Here is an 11,583-nt window from a genome sequence, read left to right as displayed (position 1 = left end):
GAGCCAGCTGTTGCATGTCGAACTCATACAAAACGTGAGTGCTGTCCGCCTGCCCGCTGCGATGCAACACCAGAGCGATGTCGTCGTCACACCGTTTAAATCGGTTGGATCTGTGTCTCGAGCAGGTCCAAAGTTCGAACTTCAGCGTCTTTGTCATCGGCATCGGCATCGACGCCGGCGTCGTCGTCGTCGTCGTCGTCGTCAAGTGTTTGATTCTTGACCGTTATTAAATGATGTCAATTTCTAACGCTCTCCCCTGAAGGGGCGCGGAGCGGCACGTCTCGTTCGTTGTAATTCTCAATCGGTTTACGCTCCATTTAGTTTGCATTTTAATTGCGACGCGTGTTTCGATGATTATTTATTGAGTGACTGAGCTATAATGTTTTATTTTTGTTTGGTATAACACCTATTATGATTGATTAGCATTTTATTGATCGTGTTTTCACGTTCTCCATGCATGTCAGATGTTGTTCCTTATGTAATTGTGGCAGATTTTCAACCTTCGATTTTTGTTTGATTCAATATCAGCTGATAAATTTATTATTATTTCCAATGGACTTTCAAAGCCAAGTCGAGCTCCTCCAAGATCATATGGGAGCACACGCGCGTGTACCGCGACACGTCACAAGGCTTATCGCGGCCGCGCCTCTTAAATCTATATTATTAATATATATATATTATATTCTTGGGTAGTTTCCTAATGCCTCACATGTGTTTGTATGTATATATATATATGATTTTTTTAATAACATTTTTTAATGGCTTATTAAAAAGCTAAACGATCTACTCTAGCAAAGGGTATTCGCAATTCCTCGTAAAGCTTGTCAACTTCAAAAATGTTGTATACAAAGTATTAAAACCTTTTCCAATCATAGCCCAATGTGTCCCATTTGAAAGAGTATTCCACTTTCGATATTTGAAATATTTCTGGAGTATAATCAAAGGAATTAAACTGAATTGAATTGAGTTAAAATTTTGTAAACAAGTACAGTTTTTTCATTGATTTGTTTTTTTCTTTTTCATCTCTTTACCAGATTTGAATTAATGCTATTTTTTCGAAAATAATAAATACGAAATAGAAAGATTGAGAAGAGATTGACCACGAGAGAGATTCCTTGTTGACAACCGGAAAGTGCCCAGACATACTTCAAATGAACCATTGATAACCAATTGATAACACCCACGACTTTCGAATTAATTAACAACAACAAGAAAACCAAAATTTGAAATATAAAAAAATATATAAATAAAAAATCAAGTGGCGAAACAGATTGACAGCAGATTTCCAAACACATTAGATGATGTCGGACAAATGACGCATTCCAGATTAATTTCGAGTTGGAAAATATTGAGTTTCTAATCTCCAAGATCTGGCAATAAAAAATTAAAACATAGAGGAAAGTTTTCTTTCTATAAAAAAATTAAATTAAATGAGTATATGAAATAAATGTAAAATAAAAATGAAAATATTTATAAAAAAACTAAATATAAAAAAAAAATAATATAAATAATAATAAATATAAAAAAAAAAAATGCAAAATTTAAATGCATTTAAGTATATATTTTTTCTATCTTTCTATCATATATTTATTTTAATTTTTAAAATTATATTATTCTTTGCTTTTGGTATTTGTAGTATTTTTTTAGTATTTATTACTATCATATATATTTATTTATTTTATTTTTTTTAAATTATATTATTCTATGCTTTTAGTATTTTCAGTATTTTATTAAAATTTGCATTTTTCGATGTGGCAAAGGCAGCATGCCGCATTTATTGCAGTGTAACGTAAGCCATGAGTAATTTACACATTTTGTGACAGCCTATCAAACAGATCATGGCCAATACTCAAGATGACACACGCGCCCGAAACAACTGGAAAACCGAATTATTACCGTGGGCAATCTAATGTGCTTATATAAAGTAGAATATATATGAAAATATACATATGTATATATGGCTTAGCGAATGTCCCTGGCTGTGGGTGGCGGAAGCTGCTGTGCATGCGAACTAGTCGTGTGTAGCCTAGAAGCTTAACAGATAAATCCATATACTCTACTCTAGTATAAATAAAATGCTAAAAATAGGAAATGCCAGAATTGAGACAATGGGGCAAAGGCTGCCAAAGGCTTCAAGAATGTGTGATAAATCATGAAGAGTGAACGCAGAAATTTTCCACGAAGCTGGCAAACCTCGCATATCGAAAACGAGAGTAGATCCACAGTGTGTGTGTGTGTATGTGTGTGCGTATGTGCGTGTGTGTATGACGCAGCAAACGATATTGAGTATACGCTATAAAGATATCTAGACGCAACGAGATTTGGACTTTGTATCCAATTGATGGCAGCTGATGCATTGCCAGACGCTCGATAGACACTCGACCGGCCATGCCCGGCGACCACATTCAGTTGTTATTTTAATTGAGAAGCACATGCATACACTGCGATATATTTGAATACACTGAGCGAAATCAAATCAAAATGGGAAAGAAGTCTTTAGGTAAACGAAAACTTGTGCTCATTAAATGAGAACTAAAGGAAGCTGCCCTCTTAATTTCCCATTTTATTGGGGTAGCTCTTAGGGTTAGCATCATCGTATTCATTAGCTCACTCTCGATTCTCTCTTGTCTGTTCTCACAGTCCATATTTGTCTCATGGCGAGCGTTTTCCTTAAGTCCCACCTATTTTCTCTGAGTGTTGTTTTTAGTTTTTTGTTTTTATTTATTTTCGACTACATAATGCCAAAGTCCATTTACGAGTCATGTGCCAGACGTGTGAACAAAGCGCCAACCGCAACCCAAAAAGAAGAGAACCCCAAGAAGAAGAATTGTAGAGCAATTCGTGTGGGAAATGCGTTTGCGCTTAATTTGTTTCAATTTCAATTTCAATGCGCTGCAAATCAATTGAAGCTTCTTCCTCTTCTTCCTCACCCTTCACTGCTCACGCGTGCAGCTCGTGCTCAATGCTGTCCAGAGTGTTTCCTTTCCTTCTGCTATTTGCCCAATTTAATCGAGATCTCCGAGATGTGCTCGATGACGTTTGCTCTGTTTGGCAGCAGGTGACGTGGTCAAGTCTTAATTAAAAATAAACCACTATTAATAGATCGCCAACCAAGGAAATCTGCGCGTAATTTCGTATTATTATATGACCGCTAATTGCTAGATATATCTATATGCATACGATATGGGTATAGCATATACCTATGCGAATATATAACTTATATATATATATATTTATTTGGCAGCACAATAAACGATAACGACGAACGAATCGTGTGGATATTCATGCAAGAGATAGACCAAATTCGTGAATATTTAAATATATATATAAGAATTTATATGTATATACATACGTTGGTGCTAATTGAAAGTATAAATATTTGCGAGTCACTAGGCCTATCAAAGCTGCCGCTGATACTCGAATTTGCTTTTGCTTTTGCTGTTGTTGTTGTTGTTCTTGAGCTTTTGTGTGGCACGAGTCTGATTTCCAGGAAATCAATAAGGAAAGCAACGAGAATACACTACACATCAGATTTAAATCAGAATACTCAATTTGGCTGCAAAATTGATTTGTAAAAATTTGCAAACACTACGATCGTACCTATCAGAATATTTCCTCAAGCTAAGCAACCAAGAGAGTTTCATAACACAAACAAATATTGTTAGATTTACTAAATATCATATATTAAGAAATGGGAAAAATAATATCACACTATAGCGAGAGAGAACTTATTCAGTTGATTGGGCAGATTCAATAATAAATCCAGGCATTTTTAAATATCAAATGGAGATCTTTCTACTTAACAGATCCTTAAAAATAAGAAAATATTATTGGTACAATTGTCTATTGATTTGATTGATTGACATTTCTAAATTAGATCAACTCGCTCTGTCTCCTTCACTTTCGGTCTCTCTCTCTCTCTCTATTACTCTACTCCTAATTATATTATATATTTTGACATTATCATACGAAATGAAATAGTTGATAATCAAACATAAGTGTTAAAACCTGGCATCTAATTAATTGATAAGCGCGGCCCATCGAAAACTGAAGTCAAATGAATTTTCATGTCAATGATAAGCGAAATTATTGGAATATACGTTGCTTGATTGCCCCTTGAAGTGTGTTTGGCAATTACCTAATAGTCTATCACCTAGTGCAAACAAACGAATAGAGCCATGACTATAAAATACCTCTTACATATCAATATACAATACAAATTTTAATTAAAAATCAGCTGCATGATGCATGTAAGTCGATTTGCTTTGCGTCAATTCGCCAGCTTTTTTGTGAGCGACAGCTGTGCATACCCTTCCAGTTGATCGTTACAGGGTATAATGAATCATACTTCATATTAACACAGACTAATTACTACTACCAAATTATCAGTTTCTAGAAAGTTGAAGTCAGCGATACGACCAACAACAAATTGGCACAATGATTAAAAAAAATTGGCACGGCCCTCACGATCAAGAGCCCGATTATCATCAACGAATTATAAAAATTAATAAAAATTGAACAACAAAAAAAGGAACAACAAAACAAATAATACAATAAAGTTAATAGCCGAGCAAAACAAAACAGCTAATATATGTATATGAATAGCAATATAATCCAAGTCACTAAGGCAAATTGTATGCACGTGTCGCTCGATCTTAAAAGCATATAAAACAGTAATGTCAAAGAAAAGTGACTTAATCTTAACAGACATATTTGAATTATGCATATGTGTTGCATTCAACAGAAATATACCAGAGGTCCAATAAAACAATGCTATCGATCCTTACACATGCTCATTTACGGAAAAAAAAAAAAATGGATTTTCTCAAGGGCAAGCTATTAAATAAATAGACATCGCCGAGTCTCCAAAAATATCTATTTATTTATTTTCGTTTCTATCTGTATATCTAACAATCTATCCATCTATATATCTATGTATCCATCCATATATCTATTCGACTATCTGTAGGTCAGTTGAATGATGAACCAATTTCAAAACATTTTGATTCTAAGAAATGTAGAATTTTTCACGTCACCAAGACATGTATATATAAAGCATTGTTGGTCAACGTATAGAGTCGAGAGATAGAGGGAATACAAAATTTGATTGCCCACGCTCCATATACCATCATCACTAATCCCAACATTTAAAAAAATGTATCTGACAACAGAACACTCTATTATACATTCCAGATATAAAATCTCAGACTCACAGACGTACAAAACCTATATGCTCTCTTATGTTCACGAGCGAACACAATGACTGTGTGATAAAAATAGAAATGAAATACCAGAAGTGAGTTAAGACGTAGCCAATTGGTCAAATCTAATCTAGCCAATCGTTGATCTGGTTCAATGCAGACAAGCTAAGAGTATAAACAAACAAAGATAGTCTGCCGCTCAACAGCCCGCCCTGCTCTGGTCAATACTTTCACTTTTTATTAAATGCGTGTGTTCGTCCATTTATTTGTTGTCTGAGGCCTCAATTCCACCTGGCTTGTGCCGCTCAATCTTATCAGCCGGCAGCGCAAGTTCATGTTCAAGCGATAAGGACTGCGTGCTTTAGCTGCGTATTTTACGTTCTCCTACTCAGCTCATTTGCTATCTCACTCACACATACCCTTTCTCTCTATCTCTCAGTTGGCTGTCTGTGTAGCTCTTTCGCTCGCTCTCTCTCTCTCTCTCTCTCTCTCTCTCTCGATCAGCCTTTGATAATGTGTGGTAGGGGAATTTTTCCGGACATGCGACAAAAGTCTGTGACAAGGCGCATTTGGCACAGATCTTAGATATAAGCCCAATTAGCTTTATTGTGACATAAAAACTAAAAATCATGGCATTGGACTATGTTACATGCATGAACGTTTGCCTGATAACAACGTGATTCGGCACACAATCACAAGTATATTAATTATAAATATATACTTGAGTGTGTCACAAGTATATTCATAATAAATATTGTACATACTTGAGTGAGTGGAAGAAAAAAGACGAGGTCTAATCATGTCCATGCTAACAATTCCAGTTTTTGATTAAGAGTGAGGTGATGATTCTATAAAGAAGGATCTGGATGAATATTCGTATATGTATGTAAGTATATTCGTATATCATAAAGAAGGATCTATAAAGAAGGTTCTGGATGAATATACACATATCTATCTAATATTTGTAAGTATATTCGTATATCATAATTAATTCTTTATCTCATATATAATATATATGTATTCCAGACAGATACTCTGATATTACAAACTTAATTAATATTCGTTTCAATTTTAATTCAACTGATGGCTGCACAAATTTGTAAACGTAAACAAAAATAGAATAAGATATGATAACAATATGAGAATAGATATACCTTCAAAGTGGATATATAAAAAAAAATAATGTAAAAAATATATATTATATTTATATATATATATGATTAGAGCAAAAACCTAGCCATATATAATTTTCAATCAATTTTATCACAGATATTAAATGGTTTCCTTGCCCTACTTAAGCCTTCGTCGATTATTTTTATACTTTGCCAAATTGAGAAATTTCCCAATGATATGATTATTCCAGGACGTAGTAAGATTAATATACTCTGATGTAATACTATATTTTATATTATAATATACGAAATAATATATAAAAATGTAACTATCAAATTAAAAATAGTTCTTTTTAAATATAAATTGAAATTGAAACACATTTTTATTATGTGTAATACTTTTCACTTTATTCGCATTCGTCATGGTTTTGTTTTTCTTTTTTTTAAATATCGTTTTACTTCACGCTTTTCATATTGTTATTATTATTATTCATTATAGTATTTGTATACATATTATAATATAAATCATACATTTTCAGTAATCCACCTGTTTCTGTTTTTATTCCGTATTAATCTTAAGTTTGTTTTTCAATTGTATTATTTAAGTATTACGGTTTCACTTGTATTTTCGTTTCATTATAATTAGAGTAATGAGCAATTTTTTATAATAATTATAATCAATTATTTAAGTATGCATTTTAATCTTAATAGTTAAGTTCTCCAATTCTGATATTTTGTTTTGTTTCTTGTTGTTACTTTATAGTTATTAAACTATTATTAGGTGAAATTCTTTGTAGACTTTTCATACAAAATAACAAAAGCTTTTTGTATATATATATTTGTGTGTATGTGTATGTATGTGAGTGTGTTGTTGTTGTGGGCAATGCGCATGTATGTGTGGCGTGTTCGTTGGGTGTCATAAATATATTACATATATCTTCTTTTGTTTTTTTGTAAGATGGAAATAAAAAATTCTTTATTTTCTCTTTGAAGCTGCTCAAATTATGGAAATCTTTAATGTTCTTTTGGAATATACAGTTAAATATATATTAGATATATATATATTTGTTATATATATATATTTTAAATGGTTTTACGTTATGCAGTAAACATGTAATATTTCGATTTCAGTTTTCAATTCGTGACAAATTTAATGAAACAACAATTTATCTCACATATTAAAAGTTGTTTTCAAATGCTTTAACAACAATAACAGAATTAATGCATTTCATATTTTTGTTCGTCTTCTATACTTGTTATATATTTATATTATTTTTGACTGATTTAACTTTCGGAATTTTTATATAGAATTTTGCAAATATGTTTTCTAATTATTTTCATTTCCCACTTTAATATGCTATGTATGTATGCGTAGTTGGAATTCCAATTGTGTTTTTATCTCTTAACACAAAATTTGCAAACAAGGAAAAGTATTAAAAACAAACGGGTTTTTTTTTTTAGGAGAGCTTGAAGAAAAATCGAGTTTGATTTTGTTTTTCTTTTTTTATGCACGATTTAAGTATATTTGTTATAAATGGTTTTCCATATAGAAGTTGCATGTATATAGGGTTTATAGAGAGCAAAAGTATGGTATTATAATTATAGCGTTCCGTATTTTGTGTTTTGTATATTTTGTTTTAGTTTTTTTTGTATTTTGTTATTTTTTTTATAGCAAAAAGCACGATTTCCAAAAAGCAAAAATCGCATTGTCAAAAATTTGATTTAATTCGTAAGTTAATAATGGTAGTTCCTTTTTATCATATATGTACATACCAATAATGTGTGTAATTCATATCAGTTTATATATGAATATATGTAATATATGGCTTTAGAAAATTATGGACTACACATACAAACATTATTAAATTTCTTGCTTTTGTGTTCTCTTTTATAAAAATAAACAAACATAGAAAATGTTTTTATGTATTTTGCAAAGGTTTTTTTCAATTTTCTTTTCTTTTTTTTTTTTATTTTGATATGGAATTTTGTTAAGTACAAATACATAAATGTAGGTACTATATAAGTATTTTATTAGTTTTCTGTTATTAATTTATTTAGTTTCTTTTGTTTCATTTATATGAAAGAATTTAAATGCAGTTTTACAGTGAATTACAGAGAGAGAAAGAGAGAGAGAGAGAGAGATTTAATGAGAGAGGGGGGAGTAGAGTAATCGGAAGTACATGTATATATTTTAGTTGATGGTTAAAAACAAATCATAGTATGCATGCTTTACATTTAATTACGCGCGATTTGGCCTACCAGGTATACTCGTACATTAACTAGTTAAGAATTATAACTCAACACGCGCTGCAAAACTCTCTGCTACAAACATCAGTCAATGTCAATGCAATCACACATACTCATACACAAATGCACATACACACACACACACACAAACATGCACGCATTCACACATACACGCATGCACTGTCAACTGCTCTCACATTACGCATACGCACGGTTGTACAACTCTCTTCGCAACATATAAACAAATTTGTTTAACAAACAGCTCTTAATTTGTATCGACTTATAATTTCTATTTAGTATGTTATTTATTTATGTCTTTGTTAATCGTTACAATTATATATATATAAATGTGAGTTTGTGTGTGTGTGTGTCGGTGTGTGTTGGGCTAATATTTTGTCTAATGCAAAACTCTGCTGTGATTTCATTTGGTTGCTGCTTTAACTTCGTTCGATGTTGTTCGCACATTCACCTCAAGAACCGATCTCAGCTTGTCTCTAACTATATTGGTTTAGTTATTTACTATGTACTTAGAACTAAATGTTTAAGAATCGTTCAGATATTTACTTTACTTGATTTCTATTATGTATATTATGAATATATTTCTTGTTTTCCTTTTTGTTCTCTTGCTATTTTATGTCAGCTTTTAGCTGGCAGCAAAATGAGCCAAACATTTAAATTCTTTATGCATGGTTAATGATTTTTTTTCGTTTTGTTCTATAAGTTAAATATTAAATATATATTTATAGTTAATTAGTAGTTATTAAGTCATAAATTTAATATTTTTGTTTGTTTTTTGTTTTTATTTTTGTTTTTGCTTTAAGTATTTGTAATGGAAGACATTTTTTATACAAGTTTAAGACACAGAAAATATTTTTTTCTTTTTATATATATTGTAGAGTTGTGTATATGTGTGTGCTCACGTGAGTATATATATGTATGTTTACATGTGTGTGTGTTGTGTTGAAAAAGTTGCTTGAATAGTTATTACTTTTGTTTTTCATTTTTGTTTGTTATTTGCTTTAGTAACTGGAACTCAACGTCTATGCCAAATTAACAACGATATGTGAATTTCTAATTTATTTGAATAAGAAAAACAAAATTATATTAAATTAGTTAATGCTACGCACTCTTCGAATTTATAGTTGGATCTGCCCGAAAACCCAAAGTAAGATATAAAAGAATTGTTGTTTTTTTTTTCCTTTGGTTTTGCGATGGCTCTGCGGATTCGTTTGCTTATATATAATATTTGATACATATACATATATACATACATATGTATGTGTTTTGTCAAAATGATGTTTTGTATAAAAATGTATATAAAATAAAGTTCATTTTCTTTTGCAAAACTCATTTGTTACACGCATGCATATATGTTAATTAATTAATTCATTAATTTACTTAATATACATTTTACATATATGTGTGTATATACATGTATGCATGCGTGGATTTTATTTCATTTATTATTATTGTATTGCTGTTCAAAATTGGCTGCCATGCATATGTCTTCGATATGAACTGGTTTCTGTTGTTTTTATGTTTTTTTCCTTTTATTTTTCTTTTTTCAGTTTTGTTTTTTTTTTTTTCTGTTTTGGTATTTCAAGTCTTCAGTTTGTTCAGTGAATATGTTTTAATAATTTTTTCTTGTGTTTTGGTTTTTGTTCTTTTGTCGTTTTGTAAAATACATAATACTCGATATTTGTGCGTACGCAGTTAGTGCAAATCATTAATTGGGTTTACATTTTGGTTTTCTTTTGAGTTATTGAATTAAATGTTTTCGGTAGGAATTTTGCTCTTTCAAATACTTTCTTTCACTTGCTATTTACATAAAACCGTCTATGTGATATTTTAATTTTAATTAATTTCGTTTTCTTCTTTGCTAATGAATAATTATTATTTCGGTTTGTTTTTAGTTTTTTTGGAAAATGTTAAATAAATAAGTAAGGAAATAAGTTTCAATTTCTTGTTCTACAAATATTTGATTTAAATTGTGTTTTAGTTTTGCGTAACTAATATTTAGCTAATAATTACTTTTGTCTAATTGTCAATGGAAATATAGTTTGTTCATTCATTTACTCATTTTTCCTTTGCAAATTATTGTCTACAAACATATAGATATACATATATAGCTGTATATATATATATATATTAACTTTTTAGTATTACGCGTGTTCTTTTTAACTGTTTTTGTGTTTCTTTTCATTTTTTGGCTTCGCTTTACGTCATTTTGGAATTCTTTTGAAAGTAGCAGAAGCCTTAACATATCCATACTGCTGCTTGTGCTTCATTTTAATCCCTTTTCCTCTGCCGTTTACCAACTCCTCACTTCATTTAGTTAGACTTAGTGCACGTATCACGCATTGGCCAGCACAAACGTCACGCTGACCATCAGCAGGTGCGCCGCAACGAGGGAGGCGGACATGTGCAGGAGTGTGCTGCCACGCCCACATTGCTGTATCTCAATCTCTTCGGGATGATAGTTGATGCACTTCTTGGGGCGACGACGCGACTCCTGCTCCTGACTCTGGCGACGCGTGCTGCAGGCTCCTATTCATATATAAATAATTTGAATTCATAAATTAGCCAGCCACAAATTAGGATCAATTGGTAGACTTGACTCACCCACAATGCCCGACTCTTCCATGGGCTCAATGTCCAACTGCTTGGAGCCGCAAGGACACAAAGTGTCCACGACAAGCAAAATAAGATTACTATGCGGAATCTTTTGCACACTGAACGGACGCTCACAGCCCGAAACATGGCAATTGGTGAGTTTACCCTGAAAAAATTTAGGAGTAGAATATATAAAGAGATAAATACTGAAACTGGAGCAACTCAAGTGAAGAATAGGCAATTATATATGCCGTTCAGCATTGTCTACATTGAAATTGAGTGTTGTATAACGCTTAAAGCAACTTTGTATTATATACATTGAATATTAAACAAAAGTAATATCCATTTTTCAGGTATATCTGTACATATTTGTCGAGCTGATTCATCTATCATCTTTTTTTGTATTTTTC

At 31.5% G+C, this 11,583-nt stretch overlaps 1 protein-coding gene across 2 annotated transcripts in view; it reads right to left on the bottom strand.

Moving 5' to 3' along the window:
* Window positions 1–7,068: 7,068 nt before the first annotated feature.
* stol (voltage-dependent calcium channel subunit stolid) overlaps window positions 7,069–11,583 on the bottom strand; it is a 46,672-nt gene continuing 42,157 nt past the window's right edge. For both annotated transcript variants that reach the window (XM_030386042.2, XM_030386043.2), the window contains 2 exons: window positions 11,183–11,339; window positions 7,069–11,107 (listed from right to left, as the gene is read on the bottom strand). In XM_030386042.2, coding sequence (XP_030241902.1) covers window positions 10,914–11,107; window positions 11,183–11,339 — 351 coding nt within the window. In that variant the 3' untranslated portion in view covers window positions 7,069–10,913. The remainder of the gene's footprint in view (window positions 11,108–11,182; window positions 11,340–11,583) is intronic.

This window comes from Drosophila navojoa, chromosome 3 (assembly GCF_054131105.1).
Source record: "Drosophila navojoa isolate 15081-1374.11 chromosome 3, UAZ_NAV_1.0, whole genome shotgun sequence".
Taxonomy (NCBI): Eukaryota; Metazoa; Arthropoda; class Insecta; order Diptera; family Drosophilidae; genus Drosophila; species Drosophila navojoa.
This window is presented reverse-complemented; position numbering and strand designations above follow the sequence as displayed.